At 31.5% G+C, this 15,951-nt stretch overlaps 2 protein-coding genes across 2 annotated transcripts in view; one reads left to right on the top strand and one right to left on the bottom strand.

The window, feature by feature from the left end:
• Positions 1–15,951, top strand: part of LOC124354226 (roundabout homolog 2-like) — a 607,997-nt gene that overhangs the window by 305,677 nt on the left and 286,369 nt on the right. The gene's annotated exons all lie outside the window — the stretch shown is intronic.
• On the bottom strand, positions 11–3,781 carry LOC124354228. The gene is made up of 3 exons (XM_046804532.1): positions 3,694–3,781; positions 2,444–2,486; positions 11–1,625 (listed from the first exon to the last, which is right to left on the bottom strand). Exons 1-3 carry the CDS (start codon positions 3,724–3,726, stop codon positions 52–54), a joined length of 1,650 nt encoding a protein of 549 aa, XP_046660488.1. The 5' UTR covers positions 3,727–3,781; the 3' UTR covers positions 11–51.

Raw genomic sequence — 15,951 nt, 5'->3', positions numbered from 1 at the left:
TAACACAATGCAATTTGTAATAAGAATTAGTAATTTTGGACAAATTTTAAATTATAAAGGTGGTCTCGGTAATCCCGGAAGAGTCTGAAACATCACACGGTATCCATCCATGAACTTGTTCATTTGCTGGGCATGTTCTTCAATTGTGGGTATGATATTTCCTTCAGAAATTCCTGAGTCATAATGTCCTGATCCAAATCCCCATTCATCACCACCATTTCCTAAACCATATCCATCCCAGTTTTCACCGTCGCCGCCGTTGTTTCCATCCTCTTCATTCCAGTTTCCACCCTGACCAAACCTTCCATCACCTCGATTCTTTACTTCTTCCATCGATCTCTTCATCTTAAAACAGTCTTCACTAGTCATTTCACTGGTAGACTGGTAAGCCCCATCTTTGTAGGTCCTCAGTTCACATTTCCCGTCCTTAACCACTACGAGTTTGTTACGCTCATCACTGTACAACCTACCACCGACCAATAAACAGTCACTGTTGGCTACAACGTAGTTATCTATATCGCAATCTTCGTCGAGTTTATCATTTATTCCTCGACCTGATATTGTCACCGTCTTGACACGATTCCCCTGGTCATTGAGGTAACACCGAGACACAGTAGCGGAATATACACTCCAATCGCTGGAACTTCCTCCTTCTCCACCCGAGTTACCACCCTCTTCACTCGAGTTTCCTCCTTCCTCACCAGAGTTTCCACCCTCTCCACTCCAGTTTCCACCCTGACCAAACCTTCCATCACCTCGATTCTTTGCTTCTTCCATCGATCTCTTCACCTTAAAACAGTCTTCACTAGTCATTTCACTGGTAGACTGGTAAGCCCCATCTTTGTAGGTCCTCAGTTCACATTTCCCGTCCTTAACCACTACGAGTTTGTTACGCTCATCACTGTACAACCTACCACCGACCAATAAACAGTCACTGTTGGCTACAACGTAGTTATCTATATCGCAATCTTCGTCGAGTTTATCATTTATTCCTCGACCTGATATTGTCACCGTCTTGACACGATTCCCCTGGTCATTGAGGTAACACCGAGACACAGTAGCGGAATATACACTCCAATCGCTGGAACTCCCTCCTTCTCCACCCGAGTTACCACCCTCTTCACCCGAGTTTCCTCCTTCCTCGCCAGAGTTTCCACCCCAGTTTCCACCTTCCTCGCCAGAGTTTCCACCCTCTTCACCCGAGTTTCCACCCTCTTCGCCAGAGTTTCCACTCTCTTCACCCGAGTTTCCGCCTTCTTCGCCCGAATTTCCACCTTCTCCAAACTTTCCTCCAGCCTGGTCTTTGGCATCTTTGATTGATTTCTTCACTTTTTCGCAGTCCTCACTGGACATCTCACTGGATGACTGGTAGGCTCCATCCTTATAGGTCCTCAATTCACATTTTCCATCCTTAACCACAATGAGTTGGTTGGCTTTGTCACTGTATATACTATCACCGACTACTAAGCTATCACTACTGGCTATGACGTAACTATCCATATCGCAGTCCTCTTTCAACTGGTCGCTTATTCCTGGTCCTGACACAGTCACCGTCTTGAACATATTGTCTTCGTCATCTACGTAACAAAGGGACACCGTGGCGGAAAATCCAGGCTTTGTTCCATCTGAAAAAATAAGTAAAAGAGTGAAATGTAGACACAAATGTTTTAGAGAATTATATTAAAACTAGCATCAATTTTTGTTTGAAAACATTTGACTTGAATGTCCTATAGTTTTGTATGTCTCTTTTACTACAATATGTGAGTCTAACAATAATTTATGAAGGACATGCAGGTATCCATCATTATATCTATTACGTACTAGACGCACACGTTACTGTGGCTAATATTCGTTGTAACCAAATAATTTAGTGAGTTCATGGTTTAAATTATTAACTCACGCACCAAAATATGGCATGTTTACTGAAAAGATTTGTTACAATTACAATTGTTTTGTCTATTTTAAACTTATAATATTATATCTTGGCCGAAATGTGTTCTACAGCAAATTTTATTACTCGTTATGTAACTTCTTACTGAATTTAGATTTTCAGGACGAATCATTGGTTTTTGTTAAAGTGAAAAAGTCATTTTAATATAATAATATACAAATAGATCTAATTAGGGAAAGCCTAAGCTTGCGTATAATAAAGGCTTATTGGTGTATTATTTCCTTCAGTTCTACCAATTCTGGTCATCCATTCCACTGTTTCAATTTTCAAGAAGACATAGTACAGTATAGTTATAAATCTTATTACTATCCATCTTGATAAGTATGGCGCTTGGTTTACCAATCGTGTCAGTAGTTTTCTTGCATTAATCTTAATTATAAATCTTAAAAAAATAAACTCTACGCAACGTTTTACATTGCTAAAAAGTATAAAAATATTTGGAAATAGAAAAAGAAATGTAGAAAAAAGGTATTTTTAGTACTCGTTACTTACCATCTTCAGAGGAAACCGCTGAAATGCACACCAAACTGAACACCTAAACAGGAAAGAATTAATAGTAAATATTGAATTAAAATCTAATTTGTATAACAATTAAATTAATCATATTATTATGAATTAATTGTATCGTTGTATAGTAATTTTTCTGAAGAAAATATGCTAGGCCATATGTTGTAATAAATACCTTTGTGCCATGTACATTACTTGAATATAGCAGATAAAACAAAAACATTTTAATTCAAATCTATATCTAATATTCTTTGGTTACTTTGAAAGTTACGAGCACATACCGGCCTTTAAACTATAAAATAATCGGCATTTCTGATTGTAATTGTCGCAAACATCTTATAAAACACCTGTTGTAAATACATAAAACAATATTTTAAGATCACGACATCTATATTAATTTTTATAACGCAAAAATATGCACCGAATTCGCCCCTCCCTCCTAAGAAATAAACGTTCCCCATATTGAAACCTAAAACAGAACAAATCTATGTGTTAACTTATCTTTCCAAAACCGAATGCCCTGTGCTATTGAGATACACCCATTTCGGATACTTAGGTAGAAGAAAATTACCGAGCTTTTTGAGATTATTGGCAGTAATTTGGCGATATCGTTACGTTTTTCTACACTGGAAATACAGCAATATTGAACGTTGAACTCAAGCGCACCGTTGTTTATACGACCACGTGTGGATTCGGAGTTTTTAAATCTGGAAGTCATATTTAAAATACTGTAAGACATATATTTATGATACAGTAAGTTACTAGTAAGTCCGTGTCAAGTTACCCAACCAATGGTTAAATTATGTTGGAGCAGAGATTTCAAATACGAAAGAAGTTTTGGTAAACACGTTGTTACGTAATTCCTAAATCTACCAAAAAGAAAAGTAGATCTTTCGATTTTGCTATGATTTATTTAGATTATACGAAATTTAGTTTCAAAATCTTTATCTTAAGGTTTTCATTTACAATAAATGACAACAACTTAATTGTGACAACTTTAATAATTATTCTAAAATGGAATTTCCATTAATTCCCCCTGTTTAAGATTAAACCTTATAAATACTGTTACGGTTGTGCATGATCTTTACTTTTCACAATAAGATGTAATTGATTTCTTATACACACACTTAAGTGATAATCCCAAATAATTTGTCTATAAATCCCGGTGGAGCTTAAAATTGTTCAAATTTCGTAAAAATAAAATGTTTTACAAAGTAAAGAAAATAAATATTTACCGTTAACAGTCCTGTGGTCGTGAGTAGATTCATTCTGAAGCGATTCTGTACACGTGGACTAGAGTAGAGCGTTTACAGGCAGCTTAAGCTTAAATACTCATATGAGATGTTAATATTCCACTAGAAGTAAACAACTTGTCAGCCAACATTAATGATGACAGGCGTTGTCAATTAGCTTTACTGACAGTCGAGCCCATCGGTAGGTTTTGTGTAACGGAATATGTATTTTTAGCGAATATAAAACGTTAGTTAAAAGTTTAAAGTGACTCTCTTCTTATTCAAGGCTGAAACTAGTTGTTTCATTCATAAAAATACAGAACAGAAAAAGCAAATAAAACCTTATTGCAATTAAGCTATTCACAGTGCAATTCGACAGCCAGACCTAGTGCATCAATAGAGATTACTGATGATCTAATCTAGCTATTAACCTATAAAATAGGCCCAAATTCATTTATATGCTTGATTATTTTTTATTACGAAGAATTTTTTTTACTTATCATTAGGTTATGAATAATCAAAATCGTACCCTTTGAAATAAATTGCGAATTGAATCGTGAATTCAAATTGATCGTGAAAGCACTAGCCTTTTGACACTTATTATACAACTACCCATATGTAATCCCCACAGAACTGGCATATAAACACAACTTTGGTTCATGATTTTCTTAATGACTGAACAATACGTATTTAAAAAATAATAACTAAATATAACCTTTAAAATAATAACAATATAATAATCTCGTAAAATGTTGAACGTTTTTAATAAGTTTTTTGAACTAAAATGAAAATATGTGTCTGTTATAGCTGTCATAACTTCCTTTATCCTTTTAGTTTCACATATTTTGTTACTACGATGTGAGTATTATCACATTTAAAGAAAACTGCAGTACCAAGCTAAAAGTAAATTATTTATAATATCTAGTTATTTTATTAATTTGAGTAGGTGTTATTTATTTTATTGATTTGAGGTGCAACGTTTATTGAAATTAAAGTTTAAACATTTTCAATTCATCAAACAGTAAACAAGAAAAGTTTCTTACCTAAAAAAACAAGAGTTTTAAATATTAACAAAACATAAATTTGATGTACATTCACAAAAAAGCATACGTTACGAGGACTAACCTGCATGCCACATATAGAAAGGATATTACATTTTCAAATATAAAATATGTCTATATGTTTAGAACACTTTTCATACACGTGTCAATATTAATTTAAACTTGAAACTTCTTCGAAAATTAAAAAGGTGTTATTTATTTTTATTCAAATTTGATGACATAGATAACGAGAATAATTACTTGTCTCCTATATGTTATATCATACAATTTTGGTTAAGAAAAGGAGAAATTTACAGGCCCTTATGCCCAATTGCTTTTGCGAGGATCTTATCACAGAGAATTAGGGGGAGGGCCGATACAGTACAAGGTCGATGGTACTGATAAAAAGTGCAACGGTCACAGACAGGATTTGAACCTGCGCTATCTTTAACTTAGATTTAAAGTCCGGCATGTTTCGGACTCATCCTATTTAGGTAATTGAGTTATAATTCACGACTTTTAATACCTCATTCCATTAATACTATAAATAATTAAGTATAAACTTAACTAAAGATAAATACGTTTTTTAACAAAATTATAAAATGTCGGGGGGAAACCTCGTAGAATACGAGTAGTAGGATGTACGTCTTGTGATGTACGTAATTGCATTGTTGAAATAGTGGGAGTGAAGGGGATACATAGGGTTTTAATTCTCAGTAAATCAATATTTTACTTGACTAAAACATTTGAAATATCCAGTATTGGAAAACATACGAACGAGAAGATTATACGGTGTCCGCTAAGAATTACCGAAACTAGATAGAAGATTATATGAGGATTACCTTATAGCGAATAAAATAATAGAACTGTTTTTTTTTTAGAAAAGATATAGAATGAAATGATTACAAATAAATAAATTCTTTATTCCCTTTAAAACAATATTGTTGGTACAAATGATACAAGGACTTTTAATTTAGAATGTTTTACAATAGTTAATAATATAACAATGTAAAATAAAATAATAAAGTTTATTTTCTTGCAGCAATATGGCCTACAGACTTTGTTATTGATTTTTACTAGATTTATATCTTAAATAAGACAATAATAAATTAATTAACATTAAAATTTAATTTTCAATTTTGAAATAATCTTAAATGTATGCACATCATAAAACAAAGCATTAATTAAAAGCAATTTTACTTTAAACAATCGATAAATATGTCATTTGTATTGTTTTCTGGCAAAATTCATATATGTACAGTCAATGCTGATGTGATCTAACATGTTCATTAAATTGGTTGACAGTATACATTTATAACCAGAAAACAAATATCGTTTTAAAATGTATAAAGAAGGCAGACTTAAAATTCCAAAATTATTAAAGGCATAACTACATGATTCAATGTTTCTTACATTGAATGTTCCCATCAAGGTCTATTTTTGTAATACAAACTGGGGACTTGTTAAGGTGAATAACTAAATTTTTGTAAATTAGTGAAATGTCAGAAGTATGGATGGTAAAGGAATTATAGTGTTCTCATTAAGAAAAGGTTAATGACTGATTGGCTTTTGTTGAAAATCTATTCATGATTAGAAAGTTTTTTGACATTGAGGTGCCATTATATTGGTTCTGAAGCATCTTTGGTTAAATTATATTGTAGGGCACGTTTGTTTTAATTTTTATAAAATTGAAGCGATATTATCTCTAAGAACCCAATTCATATGCTTGAAAATAAACTTTACTTTATAAATACTAAATACGTAGTCATTGAGTTATTTCCTGAACATGTAAAGTTACTATAAATCCGTCTCTCGATACTAATCTACTGCATGTAATTTAAGAACTGAATTATCACAGTTAAAATGAACATCCTGTGTAATAAAACTACTAGTAAATGTAATCCACCAATTATATGGATTTTACATTGGAAGATATGGATTTTACATTGGAAGAAACCCGTTTTTAAAACCCAGATTCACTTGTATTTTGATCTACAAATAAGAGTAAGTGGATTAACCGTTTTACAACACAACTTCCTAATAGAGGTGGAGTATTACATTAGTTTCCACATTAGTTAGTTACTGGGTCACACGGTATCTGGAGAGCTTAATCCTGCTTAGCTATAGTTTTGCACTGGTAAGTAAACATTCTAACTTAACTGTTTGTATTTTGCTCTATTGTATAACTAATATGAGAGTTCTAGTTAATTCTCCACGTTTCAGATCTTTAGATATTTGTTCTAGATATATTTTAGTCGACCTTTTGATATTTTGTTATTTATTGCATTAAGTGAATTAGATCTTGAACCTGTTATACATGAGATGCACTGTAGCACTTATTCTCCCAGTGGCACGAGATGTGACTGAGATGCGGTGTCCCTCAGTGATCCATACTTAGTCCGCTGCTTTTCTTGGTTTATGTCAAGGATGTTGCCGATACATCATGGCGAATAGCTTGTCCAGAGTGCAGATAACTCGGCAATCTTTTACAAGGCATCTTCAATTTTTTAAATGAAAACCAGACTTTATATTGGACTGATCAGTGAGACGATACGGAAGTTGAACAAGTTGACCCAACTAAATTCTTTGGTATGTAAAGGGCTGACATGGGATTTTGACGTCTGGACAAAGCGGGTAACTTTAAAACTTTGTTTCTGGCAGTTTTGTTTTGAGTCAAATTATTATGGAATTATCTATGTGCATCTCTGTGTATAGTTATTATATAGGGAGGATATGAAAACACACACTTTTCTAGAATTTTCAAGCTAAAAAAAGTCAGAATAAATGCCAAATTTTACTGGAGAGAGTCGTAAAGCCTACACTCAAAAATATCAATCTATTGACACTGTCTCTATATTTTGGAACCATCGTTTTCTCAAGACAAAGTGCGATCACATGAGATGTACAGATTTACCCTCATGAGAAAAGGCAGGGAGGATTATCGGACAAGGAAGGCACAGAACGGTAGTGTAAGAACGCGTTCCTGTTTAAGCAGGAATTCAATATTGTAATAGTTTCCGGAAACAATCAAAGTTTCTGCAACTCATATTAAACTTTTAAAAGTAATTTTTGTTTCAGATGCGTTTTATAGTAAAGCCCAGATTAATGAATAGAATTTGAAGACCACATGATTGGATAATGATCCCGAAACTAGAGGAGTTATTAAGGAGTTTTAATGAGGACTGTGTCAATGAAAATATTTGATTGTTTGGTTTAAGTAGAATGTGTACTGTAGAAAATGTCTAAACTTTATGTGTATTTAATTATACTGATGAATGTAATACAATGCAGTAATGCAGTAAATATTAAAAAAAAAAATAGACATCGTCATTATGTTATTTATTGATTCCATAATATTTGTACGCGATTTATATTGGAATAGTCGAGTTAAAAATGTTTTCACAGATATGTTGAACTATATTACTATATTTCTGAAGTCATATGTCAAGTCTGCGGCAGTGTCAGATTTAAGACACTGCACTAAACGGAAAGTGAAATGTCAAAACTCAACGTTCGTGTTGAATCAATCCTTCCCACCTTGCAGCTACGTTAATGTGGAGGTAATATTTTGAACCTAACACATTGTTCACAAACTCCAAATAATACGTACATTATAAGGTCCACCTATTTGATCATAAGTTGATAGAAACTCACAATAACTTTTAATTTATTATATATAACTGAATAACAGAAAATAAGGGATTTGGTAATGGACATAAACTATTGAGCCTTTTTGTATTTATTATAAATTTGTATTGCATGAAAGGAAATGAACAAAAGTGAAGCGTGTGTGGGTGGGCGATTTTCTAGTTGAAAAGCCAAATTGCAGGTCGTTCACGTTAACACGAGGGTAAGCAGGAGCTACGCTTTGTTCTATGGCCGGCGCACTGAGCTTACGTCAGCAGTGAGGTGATTGTAGCGGCTGAAATCTGATGATAACCTTTAGTGTATCTACTGTCTCACTTGCCTCTAGTATCGACATTCTTAATTCATCGCATTAAACTAACGAATTTCAATACACGAAAAGTATTCTGAAAAAAATCTTGTTTAGAGAATGATTAGAAATTTTTATGAGGTGAAGTTATCACTAATATTTAGTAGGTATATTTTTATAAACTTAAATGCAACTACAATTAAAAACAGTCCTGATAAATGCATTATAACATAATTATAGTTTACATCAAACTTAAAAGAACTAAAGTCAATATGATCAAGGAATGTTTTATTATTTAATTGGTTGGTTGGTATTTCATTGCATATAAAATTAGGACAACTTAAATATTATCTATATTTCTGGAATTTTTCAAAACCGGAATTCAAATTTCAACTCTAAATGGATACAAATTGAAGAGCTGTTACACTTTATTAGAAATATATTATCCCCAGCATTAGAATTAGTAACGTACATTGTAAACTTTAACACATTCCATATCGTTATTCTGTTATGTATTCAAATAGGTGTCAAATTACAAAATTACAACCGCTTTATTTTTCAAGTACACATTTTAAGCTGATAATCGGTATAATATTGCTTGAATTATTCTTTATGAAACAATCTCTAAACATGTCATTGAGGTGTACAATGTTTGATCAAGTAATCATCAAATGTATCAATATAGGGTTATTGTGAATAAAATGATGAAAGAAAAGTGTCAAGGAATAGGCTTTGTGCTCAACAGCGATTACGTAAAATAAAGAAATAAGAAATTTTGTTTTTGTAGGTTTACCCTTTGCTTTCAAGACTATAAATGTAAACAATGTCATTTAATAAGAACATTAATTAAACATATTGTAGTGCTGTCATTAAACAATTTTTACACGGAACTGTTGATTACACGTAACAGGCTCTTTCAATTTACATTTCAACAATCATTTGTTTGCTGTAATATATTTCTTATGAGATGTTTCCAAACTTTAGAGACCAGTGCGGCGTAGCCCGGAGGGATTATAGAAATAGAAACAGGCCGATACGTTAAACAGTGACTCTAATAATGTCCATGTAAAATTTCAATACAAGTTTTTACGTGATTGAGTAACGTACAAACATACACATGAACATACAGAGACACCATTAGATTTTTATATGACAGTATATATGATTGTTGCCTTCCATAATGTGTTGTGTAATGCTTTCTTCTCTCCCTGAAATTGTCTACAAAATCTCATGCCAAATGTTTAGGCGTTTCCTATTTCATTTATTATGCAGATTTCGCTATTTTCTTTGTATCGATTTGCTTTAAGTTACAAACACAAAAGTGGTAACTGAAAATTAGATAAGTGATATTGAAAACATAAGTGGTCTAACAACTAACAGGATGATTATTCAATATACAAAAATGAGTATATAATTTGGTTTATCTCAATAGTAAATATTGTATTTAAAAGCTACATTATTTATAATTCTATAAACAAATAATTCAAAATAACTATACTGCCGGGTTAACTAGCAAAAGCCCTCTGCCTTACAACCTTAGGTACTTCTTCTCTTTTAGTAGTTTTTGTTTTTTGATCTTTTCTGTCACATGTTATCAATGACCAAACAAAATAGTCATCGTACGGTTAAGTACTTGTAAAACGATTTATAGTGGCCATTTAACTAGGATAAACGACAGTAGTTTTAATTAATTCTAATTTCAAAAATTTTAATAAAAATTAAAAACCCGACAAATAATTCGAAGTCGTTAATAATTTGCAATATAATTTGACTATTGTCTAATTTTTAATGTATACTTAAAGAATATACTAGGATAGTAGAAGTTTCATTATAGAAATTTAACTCTTCGCTAAAATGAGTACATAGACAAGGAGCATCGCATTGTTATAGCGGGTTGAGGTGGGAAACTGGTGACAGCGCTGTCGTTGTGGAGGGGAAGGATAATATTCCACCAGGAAACCAAGTCTATTAAAACACGGAAACCTGCGGTCGTTTGCGTTGGTTAGCGTTACCTGCTCCACCAGGTTCATTAACTTTGGCACCTGAAATTATCTAAAGTCGGTCATATTTTAACTAAAAATACATTTTAAATGTACATTTGTTGATCGTTATTTCAGCAATAATAATGTACTAATTCTTGATGATATTGGAAGTATAAATCTTAGATACATACATAAACTTCCTGGGCATTTAACTTGTTGTGTTCCAGTTTATTTATTAGAACACAAAAATTTATAGACTTTTTACTATATAAATATTTACCTAAAATTACCGAATGCATAAAAGCAACTAAATTATTTACTTTACATCAGCTTCATACAATAACTTTGTATTTAAGATTTGATTTAAATTAAATCTATTAGGCTACGTTTTAAAGGTTTTATAATTTTGAAATCAACCATATGATAACTTTCCTGCCCGGTATTACATGTTATGGTATTCGTATTTAATTCCGTCCATGGACTCAAAGTTTTATCATAAGTTTCAACTTACACTTTCTTATCACAAAAATTTGATAAATCCATAGGCAAGAATAACGGTATTTAAGTGACGTAACCTGATACCAAACGTGATATTTGCATTAACCAATACAATAGGAATGTAGTTATAATGCTTGATCTGATAAAGGAAATGTGACATGTTTGTAAGAAATCATTCCGTCAGATAACTATTAGCCTTTTGAAAAACAAAACGTTCAGCTGAAAAGGATTTAAATATTAGTTCATTCACTTATAAAAAGTTTTGTGTTCAGATTCGACAACGTTTTCGACATACTACATCTATGAGATGACATTTTCAATAGTGGTTACTTATAAACTGAACTAACAGTTGAATCTACTTCTTTAAATTTCTACTTTTATATTTTTCATTTCTATTTTATATTCTTTATTCAATTCACCATGCTAATACAACCTAAACTATAGCGGATTAGAAATATAAAATTTAGTATTTAGCTTTTTAATTACCTTCTAAATGAAGATATGTAATATGCTCGATGAAAATGATGAATTTTGGATCCAAATGTGTACATGTTTAGAAATTGCTCTGGGTGGCTGCTGGGTAAAACATAAAGACCTCTTCTGTTGTCTTTTGTTCGTTCGAACTCTTCGTTACCGAATTTACGTGACAAATGTCCAGAATTAATAGCCAAAACGTTATTTAAAATTTTACATTGATAATCATATTATATCAGTTCATGAGAAGATATTGCATGCAATGCTAAAACTAGTTACATTAGAAAAGTTGTGCGCAATATAGTGGCTAACAATAGTGCATTGATAAAGTGCCTTTACAATATTTATTTATTAATTTATAAACCTTTTTGCGAAGTATTTACAAGAAATAAAACTATACGTTACAGTCATATCATCATCTCTAACAACAAACATAAACTTAAAGATAAAATAATTAAGTTCGATATAATATTTTATGTAAATTAATAAAAACTAATAACATCTACTTACAACTACACTTTAAAACATATTACAAAGTTTAACATTATTTTTTCAATATGTAATACATACATACACATTATTAATACAATATATAAACATAAGACTTTGCATTTAAAATTAAACTGCAACCAGCCGCCCCAACAGACAAAGTATGCAGGGGGAACTGTTGACTAAATGAAAAAAATATTTCCAACCCATCCAGTTACAAAAAATGACTAGAGTATAGAAGATCTTTTGTCCAGCTTTCCAAAAAGATATTAACTAACTATGCGAGTATAATAATTGAGAAAGCATTAAGAACTAAAGATAATTAATTTAATGATGTAATTTAAATAAAGTTATTTCATTTTCTAAATTGTATTGTGAAAATATAAAAGGCGAGTATAGTAGGTGAGTATTATTAGTAGGATTTTTCTTTTAACATTAAATCTATGAAAAACAAAATTATTTAATAAGAATGTAATGTAAAAATTATTAATAACTAACCAATTATATGTTTTAGTTTATGTACTGGACCTGAAACCTTCTAATAAACGGTTATTTAGAATTTTAATTTCAATGATAAATGAAATTTAAAACAAATACTTTGATACATAACAGCCCAGAAAACAGTAGTAATTAAACAACAAAATAACAATACATAACAATAATACTTGATTATTACTGAAGACTACTAATGTACCAAACAAACCGATGAACATAATTAATTGTTTGCTTGTCGTCCATAACCAACAATACAAATCTGGAATTAATTAATTTAACATTCCCCTATTCCAATAGTTGAGATATGAGCTGATTACTAAATTAAATGTTTATACCTTGCAAAAATAACAGATTAAACTATATAAAGTTGCTTGTCCCATTACATTGCAGTTAAAGTTAATAAAACAGTTTTTATAATTGTTGTCAATGTAAAATACAAGATAGAGGTACACTAAACTAAGCGTGTAGTAAAAGGCTACGCTGAGATTGCGTGTAAAATTATTAACTATTCTTGCAATTTCATATTTGACATGTCCTTCCGACAGAAAAACATGTTTTACATCTGGAGGAAGGAAAAGAATTTTTGCCCGCCTACTCAGTAAAATATCAGATTCTTATAGAAATCGTAAGAATAAATAAAATTAAAGCATATTTAAAAACTAACCCAGTACAATAATATGGCATCTTATCGCGCAACGTAGTAACACACGTAGCTATAGACTTGAAAGATTGCAAGCAACTACGCCGATGCTTGTTACTAGGAACGTGTTGAAGCGTACCGTACTTATTCTGTGATTTTCTCATCATTTTCACCCATAGACAAATATAATATGTTCACTAATGCTCAGCCAAATCTCATGTTGTACATGCACCATCATTGAACTCCATTTTGCGTGTACAGATGTCAATCTTTATACAATATTTCAAATCTATAGATAAGTTATCTATCGAGTTATCGTGCAAAGAGTCCTAGCAGACAAAAATGAAGTTGGTTTACCACGTTGAGTGAAACGCCTTTCTAACGCTCAGCCAATGATACTTATTTTTTACATAAAATATAAATCAATATGCATATAGAACCGTTTTAGAATACTTTGTCACGCAATAACTTTAACATTTATTGGTTTCTATGTACTATTTTGTTGGTTGTATAGATAGCCATATCACGTACCGTGTAATGTGTTTCCCTGAGAGTGCGTGCTCAATGTAAAATGTATAGCTAATTTTATTTATCATAAGGGTATATTCAGCTTGAATATAAATTCTTAGATTTTTGTGTTGCCATTCCCGTTACATATAAGACTAATGTGAAAGTGTTCCCTAACGCTGAAAGAACCCCATAACATGACCATCGCACCATTATATCATCATCGAACTCGATGTTGATGATACAGAAATGAAATTTCATGCATCATTTCAAGTCTATACGTCAGTTTTTTGTTGAAATAACATGCGGACTGCCAGACAAACATATCATAGTGAAATTGTCCCCATCCTCTTGAGTGATTGATTTCCTGGCACTCAGCGAATAATAATAGTTCTATAAGTTATAATTCAGCATGCACTATTACCGTAATTTAGAATAAGTTTTGTAGTTCATTCAAGCTATAATCTGAACATGTATAAGTTTTCATATCCGAACTTTTGTTCTGTATAACAGATCAGATTGAGCCTAACGTGTTATAAATCACACAATAACGGTAGTATAGGAGAACTAGAATGGATATTATCTAAAAATATCAATTATTTTATTGGTGAGTTGCTGTTTCATGCTGTGTATAATTCTTTAAAAAAATGCTTGAAATTTCTAGACTTTTGTAGAAATTATCTTGAACTTTTACTTGATGTTTTCAATACTTATTAAATTTCCGATACTTCCCAATCATCCATAAACTCCTAACATTTAGGATGAAAGATTGTAGAACAACATTATGCATAAGGATCATTATGCTGACAATTGTAGTAATTTTTTCTTGGTCTTTTTTAGTTTTCTTTTCTGTACTGAGTCAGATTTTAAAAGGGCCATTTAAAGGTTTCTTAACTCGAAAATTGGCTTCCTCAGTTATTATAAAGAAGGAATACGCCTCATCACATTTCGCGTAACAAGCTTTGCTGTTGTTGCATGCAATGCAAAATCCTATAGCTTATTTCATTATCAAGATGTCCATCGGACAAATAGACAGACATCATAGTTAAGTATACACTATCTATTATTATTTAAAGTAAGATTATCTAGTAAGTAAATATTAGTATTATGTTGTATATTTGACTGAACATCCACGGAAAGACCTTTGTACAAACATATTAACCGTACTATTCCTTTACATTTCCGTAAGTAACCATTTCAACTTATACTGACCTGTTAGGTAAACAAACAAAAGTCAAGGTTATAAAACATCAACTTTAACTAATTATTCAATTATGTTATTTTATGAATATTACTGTGTTATTATATCGTAAATTTAATTAATAGTAACGTTTAGTTTAATAGTTTTTTAAATTCCAATGTTACCATAAACGTGTCTGTAATTGCATCCTTATGTTCTTTGCAAACTTATGGAATATTTATTATTACTGAGGTAGGTTTAAAGAGGAGTTAATCATAATTTTGAGATGTTTAATATTAATCTTAAAAAAATGTATAACCATAAATAATATCGGAAATAGGCTGGAAGTAAATTAATCGAAATTATAATTTACTAATTTGCATTAAAGCACAATTCAGTTCTTCAAAAAACAGTTGTGTTACTTAAAATAGTTTAGGGTTTGTATAGAGAGAATATTTTCATGAAGTAAAGAAAAATAATGTTTAAAATATCATCGATAGCCCTATGGTTGTAAGCTTCATGTTAGATGTTTTTATAATATCCGAACCAGAGTAGAGTGCCTGACGAAAGTTTCGTTTTAAATAATCATGTGTTATGTTAATACTCAGGTAATGAAAGAGCTGTGAATCAGTGTTATAGACAAGTAAATCTGCAGATATAATATTGAGTGACTTTCTAAATGGGTATCTATAAAGTTAGCAGTACCAATTGTGAGTGTTTCACTGTACACGCATTTCCACGTTTGTGTTTGATTCCTTGAATTGCCAAAAGCACTGACAACTTCAAACGAGCAAATAAAAAAAACAGATAATAATAATATTAAGTATAAATCGAGAACAAACATTGAGGGTATGTGCGCAAACGAGGCAAAAATGACGGGCACCGGCTTTAATAAAAAGATTTGAAGTTTCACTGCTAGCGTGAAGTTGGGAATACCTTTGATAATTATTGTTTATATATATCAAGGAATTGAGCAGACACGTTGGGAATGCTTACTAAACCGAAGCACCAAGGATCGGCAC

The sequence above is a fragment of the Homalodisca vitripennis genome, chromosome 2 (genome assembly GCF_021130785.1).
Source record: "Homalodisca vitripennis isolate AUS2020 chromosome 2, UT_GWSS_2.1, whole genome shotgun sequence".
Classification (NCBI taxonomy): Eukaryota; Metazoa; Arthropoda; class Insecta; order Hemiptera; family Cicadellidae; genus Homalodisca; species Homalodisca vitripennis.
Note: the sequence above shows the minus strand (reverse complement) of the source record. Positions and strands in the feature narration are given on the sequence as shown.